At 39.3% G+C, this 21,752-nt stretch overlaps 1 protein-coding gene across 2 annotated transcripts in view; it reads left to right on the forward strand.

Annotated features, from left to right (window-relative positions):
- Positions 1–3,761: 3,761 nt before the first annotated feature.
- Positions 3,762–21,752, forward strand: part of rab11fip4b (RAB11 family interacting protein 4 (class II) b) — a 51,576-nt gene continuing 33,585 nt past the window's right edge. Inside the window, exons 1-3 of one of the 2 annotated variants that reach the window (XM_044345934.1) lie at positions 3,762–4,052; positions 7,660–7,747; positions 9,505–9,584. In XM_044345934.1, coding sequence (XP_044201869.1) covers positions 3,900–4,052; positions 7,660–7,747; positions 9,505–9,584 — 321 coding nt within the window. In that variant the 5' untranslated portion in view covers positions 3,762–3,899. The remainder of the gene's footprint in view (positions 4,053–7,659; positions 7,748–9,504; positions 9,585–21,752) is intronic. The other variant, XM_044345935.1, reaches the window with a different exon arrangement.

The raw sequence follows: 21,752 nt of genomic DNA on the forward strand, positions 1-21,752 counted from the left end.
CAAAAATCACCCTCTGAGTTGAGCATTAAAATAGTCCTTGATTTGAGATAATGCAGGTTAAAATAATCTGCTTTTGAAGTTATGATTATTCATTCCTGTATAATATTACAGCTACATCATCTAGTGGTGCTAACAGCTCCCACTAGAACCTGTGTGTGAGGCCGTTTCATTCATCCAAACTGTTTGTACTTTGTTGCAACTGTTCGACTTTAAAGACGCCTTGTGAGTATTGAGAAAAGCAACCCTCAGGTTTAACATTGTTGAATCAGGTTTAATTATACAAATATTTCATTTATATACATAGTTTGTCCTTGTTTAACCTTGACGATGGCCTAGTAGCCTGCAACCTGCTAACATTTTAGGCTACATAATATTTTTATGAATATAATTTCAAATATGAAACAGCTGTTCTTCTAATAATCATTTCCTGTCCTCATCTAATTATAATTATTGTTCTTGATGCGTTCCTGCTTTTCATATCACCCTCAATCTAACTCATCTAGACTAGTGCAGGTGGCTGAGGTTAGCTAGTATCGAAATGCAGGAAATGTGTTTTCTGAGGGAGGACCCCCAGAGCCCCCCCAAATTATGTATCTGTCAAAGTTTGCTCCCCCATTTTAATACATAACCAGGCGCCTCTGAATCTACTCGTGAAAAATATTCTCATGTATATGTATATATATATATATATATATATCCCTGAGAGTGACTTTTCTTTTGAGAGTCTGCTTTTTATAGAGTTGCCACAGTGACTCACCATGACGCTGTTACCTGATATAATCCTAAAAATGTGGCGTGTCAACACAATATCGGCATGAAAGAGTTCATACTTAAGAAGAAAATTATTTTTACGAGAGACTTTTATCTTTTTTTTCTTAATATCTCTTAAAGTGTGTCATTCCCACCCAGTATACAAACAAATATGTAAAGGGAAGCAAACACTGGCAAGCAGCTGTTGTATTTTTGAGGAAGAAGTTGAGTCGTTACCTCTGAATCATTTTCTAACTAAAACCTAAAAATTTCCCCATTTGAACCATGTGTGTGTTTGTGGGTTTGGTGTCAGAGATGAGTTTCCCTCCGTTACGAAATAAAATAACAGACTAAACTCTGCCTCATCAATCTATAATAAACACGTTTCAAATGCAACTCTGGGATCCGTGCCATGAAATCACGACAACAATCGCACAGATATCAATCACTGCTTTTCAAATCAGGACAGGAAATCAGGGTTAAAACTCGAAAAACTACAATTGTTTATCTACAAAACAGAATAACATATCCTATTTTCAGCGTATATTACAAAAGAGGGAGAATTGTGGTTTTTTTTGCCAGCAGTCGCACAACATCTCCTTATAAATCAATGGTTTTACATCTGGTCCTTGGTTTGTGCTCCGCCAGCTGATTAACAGTGTTTACTCTTCATCCTGGGAGGCTAGATGCATCCCTGATTAGATGCTGGGATGAAAGGATCTGAGTCACAAGGATCTAGATTGAAAAATAATGTTATTTATGCTCAGATAGCAAAAGTATACACAAAGAGGAGGAGGGACTTTAACCTTCAGCTCTGTAAAATGAATGCATGTGAAATGTTAACTGGTGTTCACACATGAAAACCAGTCACATGCAGCTGCTGTTTTACTTTCCTGACATCTCAACTTGATTCTCGGTTTGTTGACGTTTCAAATGTTGTGGCGCTGTGACAGCAGAGGTGTGAAGATATTTTAAAGATAAAGAGGTTTTAATCAGTCTGGAACCCGTCACATGCCTCTAGAGTTCAACATCGGACAAACTAAAGAGGCGGCAGTGAGTTCATGTAAGGACAAGGTTGACTTCCTCGTCTCCAACTAGAATCAGGTTTACTGCCAAGTAGGTTTGTCACAGCCAAAAAATATACCAAAATTAAGCAGTCCTAAATAATATATAAGAAAGGAAGAAAGAAATAATTTACAAATACAAAAAAATATGTAAAATACATTCTAAGTGAGAAGAGCTGCTACAGGTTTAAATTCTAAATTGAGGAGTATGAGATGAGATGGGTGCTTGTCAACGGGGGTCTTGATGATGACGCATGCTGCAGACGGGAAGAAACTGTTTTTGTGGCGTGAGGTTTTAGTCTTGACAGACCGCAGCCTCTTGGCAGAGGAGAGTGTTTGAAAAACTTTATGTCTAAGGTGGGAGGGGCAGCCATGATCTTTCCCGCTCGCCTCAGTGTCCTGGAGGGACAGCAGGTTGCAGCCAATCACCTTCTCAGCACAGCGGATGACACGCTGCAGTCTGCACTGGTCCTCGGCGGTTGCAGCAGTGTACCAGATGGTGATGGAGGAGGTGTAGAAGTGCACCATCAGTGACTCTGGCAGCTTGAACTTCAGCTGCCGCAGGAAGTACATCCTCCGCTGAGCTTTCTTGGTGAAGCTGCTGATGTTCTGCAATTTGAAACAGGGGTTCTTTATCAAGAGTTTTTATTGACACATCATTTTCTACAGTTATGTAAATCTGTTTCCTGACCTGTTCGATTTGTTTACTCTGTCAACGGTTGCATTTGTATATTATGGTAGCCATGTAAACAAGATAGTGTCGGTCCAATTCTTGACTTCTGTCTATCCTGAGTTCACTGAAGAAAGTTTTTGGAAACATTAGTTTTGGCTGCAATGCAGTGGTGGAAAGTAACTAAGTACATTTATTCAAGTATTGTACTTGAGTACAATTTTGAGGTACTTGTACTTACTTGAGTAAATATTGAAATATTGTACTTTCTACTCCACTACATTTATTTGACAGCTTTAGTTACTTTTCAGATGAAGATTTGACATAATGGATAATATAACAAGCTTTTAAAATACAACACATTGTTAAAGATGAAACCAGTGGTTTCCAACCTTTTTGTCTTTTGACGTCTTACAAAAAGCAGTGTGTAGTCGGGGTCACATTTCACATGTCTATGAGTTGTTAACAGCTCCACCAAATAGTGATTTTTCCCTCTAAACTTCTCACATGCTTTCATTTCAATAAATGTTCAAATGATCCAATATTTCAGCAAAAATCAAAGAATAGTGATTAATCATCATTAATCCCATTAATCATCTCACGACCCCTCAGATTAATCTGCTGACCCTTTGGAGGGGCCCGACCCCTAGGTTGGGAACCACTGGACTAAACTAGCTAACTGTATATAAAGTAGTGTAAACTAGCTCCACCTCCAGCAGCTACAACAGTAACATGCTGCTCTAACACTGATGCTTCACTATTAATAATCTAATGATGTCATATATAATAATATATCAGTCAGAGGGACCAAACCACTACTTTTACTGTAATACTTTAACTACATCAAGCTCATAATACTTATGTACTTTCACTGCAATACTTTAACTACATCAAGCTCATAATACTTATGTACTTTTACTGCAATACTTTAACTACATCAAGCTCATAATACTTATGTACTTTCACTGCAATACTTTAACTACATCAAGCTCATAATACTTATGTACTTTTACTTGAGTAGGATTTGCAGGCATTTTACTTGTAATGGAGTATTTTTACATTGCTGTATTAGTACTTTTACTTGAGTAAAATATCTGAATACTTCTTCCACTACTGCTATGAGGGCAATTAGCCATGATTGTGTTAGTTAACACTTCACTGTGAGCACAAACTGAGTGGGAGATGAAGGAAAAGTGAACTCCTATGAAAGCACTACTTTTCCGCCCCTCGCTGTCGTGTTGGGATTTCTCCTCTGTCCATCAGCATCACTCCTCCTCCTCCTCCTCCTCCTGTCGCGCGCAGCAGGAGCTGCATCCACGAGCTCTTGTGACGCACGCGCGTAAAGCCCGAGTGGTTTCCAAACAACATGTCGGGGTAAAAACATCCCGAAAGAAAATTAATAAAGCAATAAAGAGATGGACGAAGAGTCTCTGCCTGAGGCGGGAAATCTGCTGATATTTCTGAGGAAACTCAAAGAGGTGTTTGACGTGTGTGACGAGGACTCAGACGGCTTTATCCGCCCTGAACACTTGCTGCAGTTGGGTTCTCAGTTTGGACAAACAGAGCAGGTGAGAACATGTGTCCTGGACCTTTAAGTTGACTTCATTGTATGTTCCTGTTAATATGCTTCGTCTGTGTGAATGAAGTAGGCAACCGAACAACGCGCCCTCATTATTTTCTCAGGATTAGCCTAACAGGCTTCTGCATCTTGCCTAATGAAATATATAATTACGGCCTTTCTCGTTGCTATGAAGTTCCACTGTTATTTTTTGACACATGAGAGGCTAATTGGGTAGATCCCAGCTGGACCTGGGGTGCATACTGTTGCAATGGAAGTTCCTAATTAAAGTTTTCCAGACTGGAACCAAGCAGAATGAAATTTCTGTCCCTTAGCAATGTGGAGACAGAGGGAATAGCTGCTGTACGACAGTCCAGCAAAACAGCCTGAAGCTCCTTTTCTTCTCTGACCTGAAAGCTGTGTGTCGAATGAGAGAGTTAATTTCTACTGGAGCAGTGCATGAAAGTAACTTTAATGGTCACTGGGAACACTGTGTGGTTGATTAAAAGACACTTTAAGTAAATGAACCGACATAAACACCAGGGGGAAAAAGATTTTTGAGTATTGAATAAATTGAGAAATTGGCCCAACAGAGGGCCAGTATCAAGCACAAGCCTACTATAAGGAGAATTAGACCAGAGGTGATATATTTATTGCTGATATTAGCTTGTTGTAGCTATATTGCCAAAGAGTAACAAGAAATTGCAATATGTAAACGCAAAATATGTTTTTAAACTTTAAAATATTGCTATCAATATTGGCCTAAAAAATCCAGTAGTGATTGAGCTATAAAGAAAATATCCAGCATTATGCATATGTGGTGTATTTAAGCCTAGACTGGTAACCTGTCCGAGGTCAGCGTACCATGCCAATAAGACAGCTCTAGCCTTCTGCAACTCTGAACAAGTTAAGAAACTTAGAAAATGGTGAGTGGATGGATGGACGGATATACGGGACAGATTCTGGTCTTTGTCAGTAACTGCTGCTGAGAGACTCTTTAGCAAGCTGCTGAAAATCAAGCAATCCAAATTACCATAGAGGCAAAACTGTGGGTGCATCGGGCCTTTAATATTTGGAACTAATTGAGTCTGAAGCTTAGAAATGCAGAGAACAGCTACAACCTGCATGTCATTATCGGGTTATGTAAGCTTAAAACCCCTTAAATTCACTTTAGTTTTTCTGATAAGCCTTGATTAAGATGCTCTTTCATTTGAGGATATATTCAAATCATAGTTCATTTAGAAAAACATAATTTAAAAAAAAACAAGAAGAAACTATGGCATCGAACTTCAAAGAGCTTAGTTTGAGTTAAATAATCAGTGTCAGCGGCTGCATTATAGATGTTTTTCACCAGCGCATGTGTCGCAGTGGACATCCCTCATGCCTCTGTGTCTCACTGCATGTCAAGCTAATTGAAGATTGTCGTTGATTGGCTCCCCAGTGTTGTGTTCCTCATCAGCGGGAACATTGTGGAGGCACTGATTAGCTCCAAGGGGACGCTTGTCACTGACCTGGGAGCTGGGTTCATACAATAGGATGACGTGTGTGTGTAATGTAAAACTCAAAGACCTGCATGTTGGTAGATGCTAGTACTGTATAGTGTAATGCACAATTCCAGTTATATTCATTTTAATCTGTATTTAACATACTTGTGATGCACGTATAATACTGAGACTCTTGCATACAGAAAAAACAAACACATACACTTTACATCCACTCTGTTGAGTTTGAGCTGGTGTTCCTTTAATAACTGATGTTCTGTGTTGAGCTGCTTCCTTGTTCCACCGCATGTGTTGACCTCTCATGTCATTGTCCTATATGAGCAAATCCCACTTAGAGAGAAGCTGACCTACTATTGTGCACACTGGGGTAGGTGACTCTCTCTCAGTTGTACAGTCACGTGCACATGTGCTCTCACTCACATTATCCTCTAGTTTCTCCCCTGCTCCGACATCTTTTTTTACCCTTCGCTCTGACCTTTAAAAATCTGAGGATGAATCAGAAACAGCTACCTTGGCTGTCTTGAACAGGACCAGTCGACAGAATCTGATTTAAACAGATCTTCAATCTAAGTTGTCTTTAACACACTTTAAAATACTTACACTGTGCTGTACAGTGTTGACTTTGTGATCCAGTTTCCAGGGTGGTAACATAACATTTTCCTATTTCTCATGTAAACTCTTAGCTCTATGTGGCACTTTGCTCTACCTCTCTTAAGCAGAAGCATCAGAATCTGTCCTACGTTTTTTTTTTATTTTTATTTAACCCGTTTCCGTTTCGGCCACAAACCTTTGCTAAAATTAGCATTGTTAAATTTGAAATGGCTGTGGGTAGCTTGCAAAGAGAATGATGCCTTATTCAGCTGCAGTGCAGAGCGCTCAAAGGAAGCAGCCCTCTTCAGTGATGTTAATGTGGGAGGATCGTGAGTGAGAGTACGCCTGCACTTCAGGTACTTTACAGCACATAGGTGTGATAATGTAAATAAGGTTATTTTAGTAAATAATCCCACTCTGTTGGTTTGTAAGCAGGTCTAGATGTAGAATATATATCTAAAGATACCGGCCAAATGTTCATGTAAATTGTTATTTCTTATCATGGTTCTAAGAGAATATTTCCTTGTAATATTTGTGACCTCTTGAACTTTCATCTAGTGCCATTATTACAACAAAATTTCTACTCGTACTCAACAAAATATTGAAATGTAATTAGCACATTGCCTTTTACTGTGCACATTCACTCTCCCCAAAGGCTAATTCTTATCCGTTTTGGATATTTTTTGGATCTGTGCACCATCCTCAGGCCAAAATATCATCTTTGTACACTTGATATAACCCAAATCTAATAGGCAGATCACCATGAACTGTCTGGGCTTGAACGCCCAGAGTGATAAACCGTGTTGATTTTAATGACTCCATGGCCTTTCCACCACTGTAAGAATACAAAAATCATATCATTACTGGTATGTTGTGGATTTTCAAACCAACACTTTAGCATTGTGCTCACACGTACATTAATATTAACATTACAGTGGACACCGGTTAGCCTATATTTTGTTATAATAGATGCAGCGTGAAGAAATACAGTCAAACCACTGTTAAACTTCTGAAGGTATGAAAGCCCTGACATCACTTCACAAGAGCCTTGGTGTAATATTGAAAGTGAAGATGAGTAATATACTTATTCGATACCTCTCTGTCTGGGAAACTACGTGGTGCCAGAGCTGCACTGATACACAAACACGTGCAAATACATGTTGAAGAGGCTATTCAATGGTTTGAAACCAGTAAGATACCAGAGTTTGTGCACTGATAACAGACACAGTTTGAGTTCTCATAGCAAGACAAACACAGTGCCATTAAGTGCCATCATTGATGTTATTAATCACACTTGTGCTTTTCCTGCTATGAAATGTCAAAATGTGAAAAAACAAAACCTTTTTTTCTCAACAAAATAATCCAAATCTCTTAAATGCATGTATATAGCAGCTGTAACATAACCCCCCCCCCCCCCACGAACCCAACACAGAATATGTTTTTGTAACTTGACTGTGCAGTAACTTGTGAATTTGTCCTGTGTACTCTGAGAGATCTTCATGTTCTCTCTGTTCTTTCCCGCAGGTGAGGAAGTTGGCCAAATGTTTGGATCTCGACTCTCGTGGGAGGATTGACTTCAAAGACTTCTGCCGTGGCGTTCTCACCATGAAAGGTTAGAATGAGCATGAATATGGCACCTCATGGCATTCATTTTTTTTGTGTATGTGTGTGTGTGTTTATTGATGCCTTTTCTGGTTGTGTGTGTTTGGTTTGTACATGCTATGTGTGCATATTTATTTAACATGTCACCATTACTAGCAGGTTATATCAGAAACTAATCAACAGGGAGGAATCCAGCTGCAGTGTAGCAACTTAGCTACACTGTGGTTTTGTGGCCAGATACCACAAGGTGGTGAGAAAGCATCTAAATGGGTTGAACCAACCTTTAAATACGGTATCTGATAGCTGCCTGTTTGCAATTCTGGAGCACACTAACTGAACTGAAGTTTATGTATATAGGTTAGTACTTTTTTATGTTTTTAGCTACAACAATCCGATTACTGCAGCATAACTGTCGCTGTAATATGATGAGTGCACACTGTATATTTTTTGTATGTGTGGCTGCAGTGAAGCCCTAAGGCTAGCATGCTTAACCACGTGGAATAAAGTAGTGTTTATGCCGACTCATCATATTTCCTGTGGCAGTCCTGTTCTCTTTGTATTCTGCCCAGACTGTGAGTCTCTGTAAAACCAGGTCAGCTTGCCCACTACAGTGGACCCAGGCCAACCAGAACACAGGAGGGGACTGAGCCTGTTATTAACCCTGAGTGGGACAAATCAGGTTTCTGGTTCTGCATTGTAGAGTGACATGGACTTGACCTGGCAGTAATAAGATGCTTATTTCAAATTTTTAGTGGCAGTTAATGATCTGTTTCTAAATATGTGGATGATGCAGCATGTGATTTCCATTCGCTTTGAAACTTATTGGAAGGTAAGCAAGAAATAAGTGGCAACATCATGTACACTGCAGAGTTATGGTTTTCAAGGCGGTTTGGACAGAAAAACTATTTTGACATCCAAATTACACAGGAGTAGCTGTGGATTTCGAGACGTTTTCAGTACGGTAAATGGACTGCAGTTATATAGCGCTTTTATCCAAAGTACTTTACAATGTGCCTCTCATGCATGTATTCAAAACACACACTCAGAGACCGATGGCAGCAGCGAGTTACCATGCAAGTGTGCTGTTCACTGTCCTGCTCAAGGACACTTTGACATTTTTACCAATAGCATTCATTTACAGTAATGTGTGGCATGTAAGCATATAACAGACCATATTACTTTTGAAACAGTTTAATAATATATGTGACTGTATAGGACCAAGCTTAACTGGTTATTGAATAAAAGTTGCATGCAAGCACTCACCAGGCACTTCAAAAACAGACAGAATATAAAATATGAGCATATTATGGAACATTGGTTAATGTTTACTGTAATAATTATCCTGTATTAGAATATTATGCAAATTATTATATCATAAGTGTAAGTATAATTTATGATCTGCTCACCTGTAGCCAGTAAGTTTTTCTGAAGTCTCACATGTCATCATGCATTAGATTTTTTCTTTTTATTTTGTCATTTAGGCGAATTGAAGGTGAATTCAAATAATAAAATCCAGTTAAATAACCTAAAATGCATTCACATAATAAAAAATAACTTCATCATCACCATGAAAACAAGCATGCTAGTGTATTCCCCCTAACCAACACACAATATACAAGTATTTACATTTTTATCTCCAATAGCAGCTGTGCTGTATGCTGCTTTTTTGGAGCACATGCAGTTGTTTCATCATGGATAGGAAATGATTTCTCTGCAGAACCTGAAACAGACAAAGATGAGTCATGCATGCTTTTTTTTTCTCTGCAGGTTATGTAGGGATTCTTAAAAAGACAAGTGGAGCACAGTTTTTCTCAGGGCCATATGAGTCAGCAAAACGTTGCTCTCAGGTAAGTTTTTAATGTGCGTAGTGGGTGTGTGTGTGAGTGTCTGTGTGTGTGTGTGTGTGTGTGTGTCTGTGTGAGTGTCTGTCTGTGTGTGTGTGAGTGTCTGTGTGTGTGTGTGTGTGTGTGTGTATCCTTCATTAAGTGTCCCCAACTTTGCTGGCTCACTGATATGTATTGCTAACCATTTATTTTTCTCCACATCAGTCTTTGACACTCACATTATCTCCCCCTTTTCCTAAATTACAATGATAATCTGGATTAATTGTACTTATCACTGCCAATGCTGGATAAATCTATATTCATATCAGCACTGCAGCACATGAGGTGAGTTCCAGATTAATTATGGGGTTCATCCAGTAACCACTGAACATACTTGGACGCCGACTTTTTCCAGATTCATTTTACAGTCCAGTTGTGCACACTGAGCAGTGGTAAAATAAATAACGGTTCGACATCAATCTAAAGTCCTACTGTACCAGAATTACAATTATATTTATTTTTTAGACATAAGTATGCTACACATTTCAGTAAACAAAGTGGAAATTGTGCTATATGTTAAGTGTGGCACTCAATATAAGCCTAGTTACATTGTCTTCAGACAGTTTTAATATTTTACAAAAATGTTACAGCTATATTTAAAGTCCTGACTTGTTAAACTACAAGACAGCAGCAAAAAATGCTGCAGTAAGGTTGCAGCTTGCACTAACAGATACTATCCACCTGGTGGCAGTGTTTATCTGCAGAAGTTCTCTCAGGCAGACACATGCAGCAACTTAGCAATGTCAACAAGGACAACATATTTCAAGAGCACTAATGTTATCTGGAGACTTCTAGGATTAGGTACTTTAAACTGTTAGATTAGTGCTTCTAGATATATGATTTTGGCTTTGAATGCCTCCTGGTTAAATAAGAAAACAGCTCAACTTAAATGTTTTCCTAATTTTATTGTCTACTGTGAAACTTCAATAAGAGTTCAATCATTTTTTTAATGTTTATCTGTCAGTATTTTCAGATGGAAAGTTTTTCTAGATGTAATTTGTTCTTATTGACACACAGTATTGCCCAACATCTCCTGTTTGACGCAGTCTCCAACTGACGTCAAGGTACGCTGAGATAACTGGTTCATTACATCATAGTCTAAGGAGAGAGACACATGTGACACATATTTCATAAATTCCTGTAGTTATCTCTTGGGAAATTTGAAACTTTGTATAATACCACTCCCTCTAGCGTAACCTTGTCCTCTTGCATTAATAAGATGGGTACTTTGCATAGCAACAGAGTCAGAGAAATGGCAACTCAGCTTCATAGTTAGGGAATAATTGTCGCAGAGTATCCTGTGTAAGAGTTGGCATCAATATTTTTTGAGTCCTGAATGTTAAGAGGAATATAAGGGGTTTCTGTTGTTTATTTCATTTCTACCTTTGCAGTGTTGGTCTTTTAACTTGACAGGTAAAGGGAAGTCTTTTCACTACCATTGGTACAGTATAACATTTCAGTGTACCAATGGAGAAGTGCTCTTGAAATATTCACACTGGGTGAAATGTAACACTAGTCCCTCCCTACTGCGCCTTTGATGGGCAACACGAAACACTTCTCTTTTTTGGAAATGCTGTCTCATTTGCACGCTTTCCTGTGAAACATGGCTTATGAATGATTTCCTGCTAGCAGTTACTCATCTTACATTCCTGAGAGAAGAGTTTGCCTTCATCTAACATTACTTTTGACTTTTATTATTTTCTCCACATAGTGAAAGGTAAGTGTGATTTGCAGTTGCAGGTATTGGTCAGTTGTGTGTTTGAAGTAAAATGCATTTTTGTGTTTTGAACTTGAGATTGTCAAATCAACCAGTTGAATCATTGTGCAGGACAGAAATATGTCTGCTGCTACAGTGAAGGGACAAAACTAAAAGCTGTTAAATAGATGTTTGTTCTAATAGGTTACAATCACACTGATGGTGGAATGTAACTTGTAGTAACTGATGTGATGAAGATGACCAGGATGATGCTGTTGCTTGTGATTGTGCTAAATGTAATGACTTACACTGAGCATCAAGTCATTGTTTCAGGAGAAGAAACGCTCGACACTCGACACTTAACCTTGTTTCAGTGCTGTGATGGCAGCTCTGCTTACAGCTGTTGATATGAGTAGAACTTGCTCCATCTGTATACATAATTGATCTGTTAGGTGGTCTATAGAGGCTCATTTACACAGAGATGTAGTGAAAAGAGCAGTGATACAGCTATTGAAAGATTAAAAAATCTCTTCATGTTTCCATATTTGATTGAATGTTTCCCATGGGGGAAATAATCTAAATCTCTAAACTGCTGCACTGGAAAGCAGCCACTGCATTTGGACTTACTGGAAGTCGCAGCCATTCGATGTGTTTTGTTTTCCAGCACAGAAACAGATAGTGTGATCTGCAGAGAGGTACATCTTCCTTATGTAGTGGATAGAGATAACTTCTCATTGATAGCAACCACTTTATTAACATCTCCTCAGTCTACAGCGGGTCTCCTTATCTCATTTTCACTTTCTCTCTTTTGTTGGATGAAGATATGTTGCATATTTTACAAATTATGTTTATGATCCATAGAAGCCCAGTTATTCTTGGCCTGGGTGTCCAATTGTGGGAAAAGTGTTAAGTAGTAAAGTTCTGTTGCCATAGCAAGAGGAGGGAAGAATCCCAGAGCTCCCCAGGGTAGATCAGCAGAGGTATGCGTGCATGTGTGTGTGTGTGTGTGTGTGTGTGTGTGTGTGTGTGTGTGTGTGTGTGTGTGTATGTGTGTGTGTGTGAGAGAGAGAGAGAGAGAGGAAAGTGAGAAGGAGTGAAAGAAGAGAGGGAGGGAAAAGTGAGAAGTGTCTCATTATTGCAGGGGGTGTCGTAGGAGAGGATTTATTAGCTTGCTAACTCCTGCTGCTTGGGTTCATACACTCGGACATGTACACACACACACACACAAACACACACACACACACAAGCACACACACACACACACACACACACACACACTTACACACTCACACACTCACACAAATATTGAGTACCAGGGATAGACTCAGCATGGCCAAGGCAGGTGCTAAAATTAATTTTGGCATGTAGCAAAGGCAAATTAAACAGGTGCACCTGAGAGGATATGTGTGTGTGTGGGAATGTTTTGGTCTAGCTCAGCTACAAAGTAACAAAGAGAGAGGAAGCACATTTAACTCATTATTTAAAAAACCTATTGATTAGTGCAGCTTTAAGTAGCTCAGCCTGTTTAATATCATGTTGTTACTCATAATGATCTGATCTGGAACTAAACGCTTGCCAGAAAGTTGTCACCATTTAAAAAGGAATTACACACTTGATCATAGCGATAGTGTCAGTACTTAACCTGCTAATACTCATTTCTCTTCCATATTCAGGTCAATTAAACTTAATTAATTATGTTAGAAACCGTTAACAGGTAAACTCCCACAGAGAAAGAATCCTAGCATGAAATTGAAATGATATAAACAGCAACATTCGAGATTATACTAATCGCTTTCTAAAATGCTGATCGTAACAGCATGGTGCAACATTTTGGAAAATATATCTTTCCCGTTTTTGTCTAATATCCCCTCACATTTACCGAGAGGTTAATTATAAGCCACACCAGTCCTCTTAACCGACAGGAAACCTCACAGAACCTGACCCTGGAAATGTGTGGAAACTCTGTGGTGGCCCAGATTTGCTTCAACCACTGCAGAAAAATAATCAATAATTTACACCTCATTTGTCCTCGCGTGGAGAGATGTTAATTTTTCTTTTTCTCCTCAGGGTTTCTAGCAGGTCAGAGGAATCATCTGAGCTCTCAACCTCTAATCTGCTTTCCTGTCAAAGCTTGTCTGTGTGTTTTCTTCATCTCCTGCTTGTTTCGTTTGATCTCTGTGCTCTCAGTCATCACACATCCTCCCTGGATTATCATCAGAGACTATTTTGTTTGTGTGTGTGTGTGTTACGGCTGCAGAATTGGAGAGTTTGCAGGTCAGACACAAGCACAAAAATTTGTTGACACTTCATCTTGTCACCTCGTTTCTATCTCTGTTCTATGCTCCCCCTCTATTTTTAGCCCCCATCCTCCGTTTGATACATGCTGTTGTTTTGAGCCTGTCTCCTGCTTTTATTTATTATCCATCACTCCCCAACTCTCTTCTGCGAACCTCCCTTTCTGTTTTGCTCTGACATTGTTCTCATCTCATCTTCCTCTAGAATTCTCTTTCACCCGTTTCTTCGTTTCACTCGCCGCTATCCACTCATTTCCTCTCCCTCTCTCGCCCATGGCTCGTCTTCTCCTCTCCGTTCCTTTGATTTCTACCATCTCTTCCCACTTCCATCATCCCTTTTCTCCTCTCCTCCCTCCTTCCCCGCATTAGCACTTCAGATGAACAGCGAGGAGGAGATTGCTCTGCCAGTCTCTGCAGTCATTTCATGGTCTGATTAAACAACTGAGATGGGGGGGGGGGGGTGAAGCAGTGAGGCGGGAATCGAGACAAACATCAGGAGAGAGTAATACAGGAGAAAGCTGAAACAAAGAAAAACAAAAAGAGTATTTAAAAAAAAATCAGAATGAAACAGAGAGAGAGAGAGTAAAGGGGTTGTTTGCTGTTTACCATTGTTTGTGCAGGAGCACGATGCAAAAATTAGTGAGCCGAGCTGCATTGCAGACTGTGTAGCAGAACCAAGCTCCCTCTCACTGTCTGCAGCATGAACACGTCCCCACGATAGTTATCAACGGAGCTTCATCAGTGCTGCATGTTTGGTGTTTGTTTGACTGTTTGTTTAGTCAGAGTTAGCAGAAGTTTATTTAAAGGTCAACATCAGTTTGTTTGCATCATGTTTCAGTTCATGCAGCGTGCATTGTTCTTTACAATCAGCAGTGCAATGATGCAAATGGCTCATGCTTCACTTCATACAGTTATTTGATGCAAGAATAATCTATCCCATAAAACACAATGAATAAAACCAACTGCATATCTTAGGACTGATGAACTGAATACAGGATCACTTCATGCAACATCAGACCAGGTTTCTACTTTAACCAAAAAAACAACAGTGATAGTCATTATTTCAAACACCTCTGTTTGTGTTTACTTGACAGGGACTTCCTGTGTGCAAATTATGAGTGTTGTTTATCAGAAACAAAGGCGGATGTAACACGATGGTGTTATAGCACCTCAGAACCTCCCAGGAAGGAGGTCACGCTTGGTGTTTGACAACAGAGATGGCTTTTTACATCTTGCTTGCTACCATCAGTCCAACTTTGTTTTCTTTTAACCACGACCATTCCCCAACCTTAACCCTAATCAAACCTTAGTGGATGCAAAGCGGGAAACAGATGAACCATATTAGTAACTGTGGAGGACACTGACAATGTTGTCCTGGTGATACTTTATCATTAGGTTTGGAGGACTTTATATCAGTGGTAATATGTATTAGATAGATAAAAGGCATGTGGTTTGTATTTTGAAGGGTTTTCTAGCAGAAAGGGGGCAGATGTAGAACACCCTGGTGGGATTCAGTCTTCCTTCAGGTCTGGGAAATCTTGGGCTTCTGGAGGACGTTGCTGCTCTGCTCATCTGCTGAACAGGAGAAGCAGCTCAAGATGGAAGCAGATGGATTGAAAATTACATCAGGGCTTATAAATCAACTTGTCGTACTGTGTATGCTACTGTTTCAAAGTTTTCCTACTAATACTATTTAGTAAATCAATGAAATGTTTGAGACTTTACTGGACCGAGAGTCCAGTTATGACAGATCTTTATTGCAGATAATAACGACAGAGACCGCCCATATCTTTTGTGGACGTTAACATGTTTGAGTTGTGCGTGTTTTGTGTATGTTTTATGTATCTGACACACGTGTGGAGCAGCGTTCATGTGAGTGCCTTGCATCTGTGAATGCCTGCAGGCATGTGAGCCGTCGGACAATCCAAAACCAACACGGAAAAACTTTCTGACCACATTAAAAGCCTCTCAGTTGACTCATAACTCCGCTGACATCCATGGAAACCTTACGTGATGTGATGCCACATTGTGAACCATCTGGTGTGATGTGATGTGATGGCACTTTATAATAAGCTGTCTTTTAGATTTGCCATTTTTCTTGTGATCAGAGGATATTGTTGGCAGTGTGGGCCTTTTTTTATGCTTGCTAATGACCCAGACCTTTCTCAACTGCCATGGTTGAATTCATTTTGAAATTTAATTTAAGACAGCTGTCATCATCTGCCAGATAGAAGAATGGAGGGTAAAGTCAGTGTTACATCCTCTGTAGACTTTACTACATCTTAAATTACACTTCATTTGCAAAATGCACAGTGTAATAGTCCAGCTTCCAAATATTTCTGGTGATTTAGAGAAAAGTGCCCACTTACAGAATCACAAATATGTGAGAGTTTAATTTCCCATAATGTCATTAATTCCATCTCTCACCTCTGAATAATATGATGGTTGCAACAAAACACGCCGTGTCAAAAGTAAATCTGTCATGAAATGTTTGCAACCCAGATAATGAGGTTTTTGTATGTTTCAGTTAACTTAACCTTCAGCCAAACTTTGCAGTACTTTGGTGTCAAACTGTTCACATATTTGTGATTAATGTATAAAACTGAATTGGATCATACAAACTTTAAAGGAACAGTATATTATGCAATTTGATTACAATATGTATTTTATGGTACCAGTGAGTTGCTGCACTGCACTTCCTTTACTGGTGACCGGACTGATTTCAACTTCACTTATCTGCTAGGTGGTTTTTTCACATTTTCATTGTGACATGTACAGTAATATTATCCAGATGAAACTGGTTAGTATTTATCTGTAATATTATTCTGTGTGGGGACCCAGAACAGTATGGTATATATAGCGTAGTGATACATAACATATCCCAAATATCTACTCATAGTAATCTGCATAGTGTTCATAATGCTGTATACTTTATTACAGTCATATTATTACTGTAGCATGTGGATGGTGTACTGTAGGAGGAGCAAGGCATGTGGATGAACTAGCTGTAGCAGACATAGCCACAAGCAACAATCAATTGGTATTCATTGCATTTTGTTTGCTATATTGATAGAATATTGACTTTGAGCACTTCAAAAGGAGGTTATTGAAAGCGGGCGTGCATGTGAATACTAACTGTGTACGCTTGTCTGCCTCTGAGTGAGTGAGGAGAAAATGACGGAGTTACGGTGACAGCAGAAAGACAAAGAATGACACAGGAAGAAATTTAGCGAGAGAAAGACGAGGCCGTTAGAGGAGAGGAAATATATCCATGAAAAGAAAGAAAGAGAGATGGGATGTGGTTTGTCGAGTGTTGAGTGTGAATTGATGGATGGAGGGGGAACGAGAGTTTGGAAAGAGATAAGAGCAGCAGATGGAATGCAGTCAGTCTGAAACGTGGAACAAAATGAGGGGGAAAAAAGAGAGAGAACAAAGAAAAGATAAGAGGTGGACAAAGAGAAAGAACAGAAGAAGGACAGAGTCAGATAAACTAAACAGCACCTTTATCTAATTTTATTAATGGATGAGCCATTTGGCCTGTGGTTGTGAGTGACAGAGCTCATTAGTACAGATGACACTCATGAAGTCTCACTTCCAAATCAGTCAACGACCTTTCTGTGTCCAGAAAAAGGAAAGGATGACATGGTCATCAAAACAACCGACGATGACGAGGCGTCTGTACCGTGACTGCTGTACCGTCCTGAAAAAGTCTTGAATGCAGTCAAGTATTATATTTGAATTGTTTGTTTTATATTTACTTAAAAAGATTTAGTTTAAGTTGGCATAAGTTTTATTTGTCACATACACCTAATACAAGAAAATAGCAGGGAAACATTTCCTCACTGAGCAAAGTATACAAAAGAAAAAAAAACAGATTATCTATCAATGTATAACTTATGTTACCTATAAAAGATATAAACAGCACAAAAAAATGAAGCAACACAAGTGAAAAAACATAAACCAAAAGATACAAAAAATCAGAAATAAAAGAACTATCGTGCAAACAATCAACAGGAGTCAGTTACTGACTGGTAGAAACCTGACAGACATAGTTGTTGTTCGTCCCTGCAGTATTTTGCCATAAATGTTTTTTGGGTGATTCTACAACATTTTCACAGTAATTTCATAAACTGGCTGTTATTACGTTCCACCTGATACTGAAACAGTGTGAAGTTTTAAATATTACTTTATGAAACAAGCAGACAGCCTGTTCGCTAAAGAACTGAAAACTCTTAGTGAGTGATGATACAGTCCAGTTCTGGATTACTTAAATCTATCTGACGGAGATATAATCTGTGTTTCGCTACGCTGAATTGACTAGCAAAACAGATAATCCCTCTGCACTTTCAGGATTTGGAAAAACTTTAGAAAAAATGATGCAGCTGTGTGGAAAATACAGGATGCTCAATTTTTCACCCATCGATTATAGTGCTGCACAAGTTTGGAAGATATCCTTGAGAAAAATCAGCCAGTCAACCCGATATCGTGGAGTTGCAGAATCATTCTAACTCAGTTCAAGCAGAGAGCGATCAATGGATAGTATCAATAAGGAATGCAGCACAGCATCCTTGTGAAAATGGGACAAGGGGGTATGTGTCTGCATCTGTTCAAGGACCAGATGCAGCTACATACTGCACACTGCATCTGTTCAAGGATCGCTGTTATGTTTCCTCCCTTTTCTATCCTCCTATTTCTTTGTGCGTCATGATGTCAGATATTAAAAAAGGTAAAATGCCGGTAAGAAAATATTAACTGCAGAATTTGGCATTCACTGCTGTTACTATTGTCTCAGTTATACATCAAATTCTCACAGGACTGGAAATGCTTACACTGTAGGCTGACTGGAAAAGAAGGGGATTGTATTTTATTGATTTGGAAGAGCTAACACAATGCGGCCTCACAGTTTCTGGCATCAGTGTGTGTGGCTTAGTCAGTTAATTAAAGTTTTGAAAGACTCTCATATGCATACAAACACACACACACACACACACACACACACACACACACACACACACACACACACACACACAGTCTGGAATAGAGACAAGGCCCAGCAGTCCCACCAATGATAATCAAGGACACAGCCACCACCAAGCAGACATGATTATCCTGTTACTATCCGGCTATAAGGAAGGACTGCTAATGAACAGAAACATCACTCGTTCACCCCGAGACCCTCCCTCTCTCTCTCCTTCTCTGACTCTCTCCTGTACACACATGCACATACACAATTAGCTTTCTCCCATGATTTCACTGGCTAGAAAAGGCTATAAATATAACACATTATCACTCCCAACTTGTCACATGTAGAGGCTTGGTCAGGGCCCTTTGGCATCACTTTAACACACACGTTGTACCCCTTTAGAGTTTTATGGTGTGACAACACTGTGGTTAAGGTCTGGTTAGGTTTAGGCACAAAAACCACTTGGATAGGATTATGAAACATGGTGTTACTACCACCTTTTGCACACATGCCACCTCCTCCTAATATGAATACTTGTCACCTTAAACATCATTGGTCTCACGGCATCAATTTCAGACATTGTGGGAGTTCCATAGAGGTCTATCGAACTACCCTACACGTTGAAAAATTAAGCTAAAGGGGTGTCCAGTGTGTTAAAAAGTGTTAAAAAGGGTGACTAAGGCTGACCAAGCGTCAGTATGTGACGAGTTGAGGGTGAGAACGAGTGGCTCTCACTCATTCCTCTTGTGCCGACTTATTCCCCAGTTTAATGTTTATGCATAGACGGTACATACTGTACATGTGCATTTACATATTCCTCATCAACCTTGTTTTTTTTGCATGAATACTCATATATTCTCATATATATATGGCTAACCACCCCATATTTTCTCATTCCCTCCCTTCACCCTCATCATCTCTGATAAGAGCAGAGCATCAGTAAACACCAAAAGTAATTTTCCCTCCATTTTCTGATAAATGATGCTTTTTACTGGCCTCAGCCAGTTGATGACAGTGTGTGTGTCCAAATTCCACTAAAGGTGCTTAAAATCTTTTTATAGCAACATTCATAATGCTAATGTGAGAATATTACATTATGTTACATTTGGAGCTGGAGGCAGTGTTGTGAGATGAATTAGCATTTGGAAGAGAACTGCAATTGATGCGATGAGGAAGGCTGGAGTCAGAGAGGAAGCTGAAAAAGGTGGTTTCACGGTGGTTTCATATCTCTGCCGTTACCCTTTAACCAGTTATTCTGGAAGTTTACATGACCTTATTGTGACTTTGAGCAGGCTTCGAGTGTCTCTTTCTCTCCCTGTGTGTGTGTGTATGAGTGTGTGTTTGTGTTGCCACAGGTCCAGACCGTCTGTTAGAGGACAGAGGTCACCTCCTGCCAGGAGCATCTGGGTGGATAGCATGAAGCACACATACAGACACACACTTGTAGGTCGAGTGTATACCTGCATACCTTCGTTTATTTAGTCTGCTTGTATACAGGGAATATAGTGAATTCTGCATTGCAAATATAATGCAATATAATGTAATGTAAAAAAGTACTATAGATAGTAGAGATATTCAAGCTGAGTTTCACAGGCAGTCAGAGGACAATTCATTTTCACCTTTAACATGTCTTTATAAGGTCATGCTCTTTGTGTTTTTAAGGCCATGCTCTTTGTGTTTTGCCCTTGACTTCTACAGGAAGTTTACATTTCTCTTTACTCTATTGTGTTTTACCAGATTGAGACAATGGAGTTCTCTCAAAAAAAGTAGAGCGGAATTGTACTTTCTGTAATAAAGCTTACAGTAAAGTACCCTTTTTGTACCCCAAGTCGTTTGTACCCTCAAATTTACTATTATGTATACCAAGTGACCAAAATCTACTGTTTAATAAAACATTTTACATTAAGCAGCAGTGAGAATATTGTTCTTATGATAGGGATAGTGTTGCACAGATTGTAAAGCCTTTTGAGGCAATTTGTGATTTTGGGATGTACAAATAAATTGAATTGACTTGCCCTGGTAGACCAACTAGAACAGCTTTCTTTCTTTCTTCGCTACTAAGGACTGAATCTCAGTTTTGTATCCCCTGTGCAACCAATGTACCTCAGTCTGTGTGCGACCTTGACTGACTAGAGTACTGAACTGTATCTTTAGTTCGGGCTGCAGTGGTACAAACTTTTCCTTAAATGTACATAAACTACTTTGGGGCCCTGCTATGTATGTGCATTTGAAAGAGAGATGGAGAGTATACAGTATACTGTATGCAGCCATTCTGTCCTCCCCGTCCATCTCAGTATGTGTGTGGGTGAGCTTGTAGCCTTTCTTTTTATGATGACAGCCCTCTCAACACTTTGCTTTGCCAACACTTTTAGCTGTTAATGTCCAAACAAACTCTCTTTCTGTCTGGGTGCTTCTTTCATCGTTCCACATGTCAACTCACACAGCTGATAAGTGTAATTTCTCCAGTGAAAGAAGACGGAAGAGTCACAGTACTTAGTAGAAGACAGAAAAATGCTTGTGCATGCAAATGCACACAATGATGTGCACTGTTGCAGACCTAAACATAGATTTACAGGCACATCGGACATATTTCTTAATGCACATGTCTGTATAAAACACTAGCTCACATTCACACTATGTGCCAATGCATATGCAGATTAATCCCATCGCCACAAGCACTCAAAACCACACACAAAGTTCCCACCATCAAAGCTGAAATGAGAGCTTATATGTAGCAAACTAAAGGCATGTATTAAGAAGCAATTCCACCACAAAATGACCCTTAATAACCCTCTCAGTCACAACAGTTTTGACCGTGTTATGTGCACAGACTGCTCTGTGCCGTTTGTCAAACAGAATCTAAACGATGCCTTAAATGAAAGTGTCAGATAGCTGAATCAGTGTGACCAACGGGATACGTTCTCATTTTGACAGGGTCATGGTGTCTGGCTTCGGTTTCCTGCAGTCTGTTTGTTTTTTTAAACATTATTGGAATTTGTGTTTTAGTCATATTTCAAGCAACAATGTCAAACATTTGATGGTTTCTCAAATGTGACAATGTCCCGACTCTCTTTATCTTACATTGTAGTAAACTCAATATCTTTGGGTTTTGGACTGTTGATGAGACAAAAAAGAAATTGTAATGGCACTTGTCACTATTTTATTTTGTAATAGCCTCT

The sequence above is a fragment of the Thunnus albacares genome, chromosome 3 (assembly GCF_914725855.1).
Source record: "Thunnus albacares chromosome 3, fThuAlb1.1, whole genome shotgun sequence".
Lineage (NCBI taxonomy): Eukaryota > Metazoa > Chordata > Actinopteri > Scombriformes > Scombridae > Thunnus > Thunnus albacares.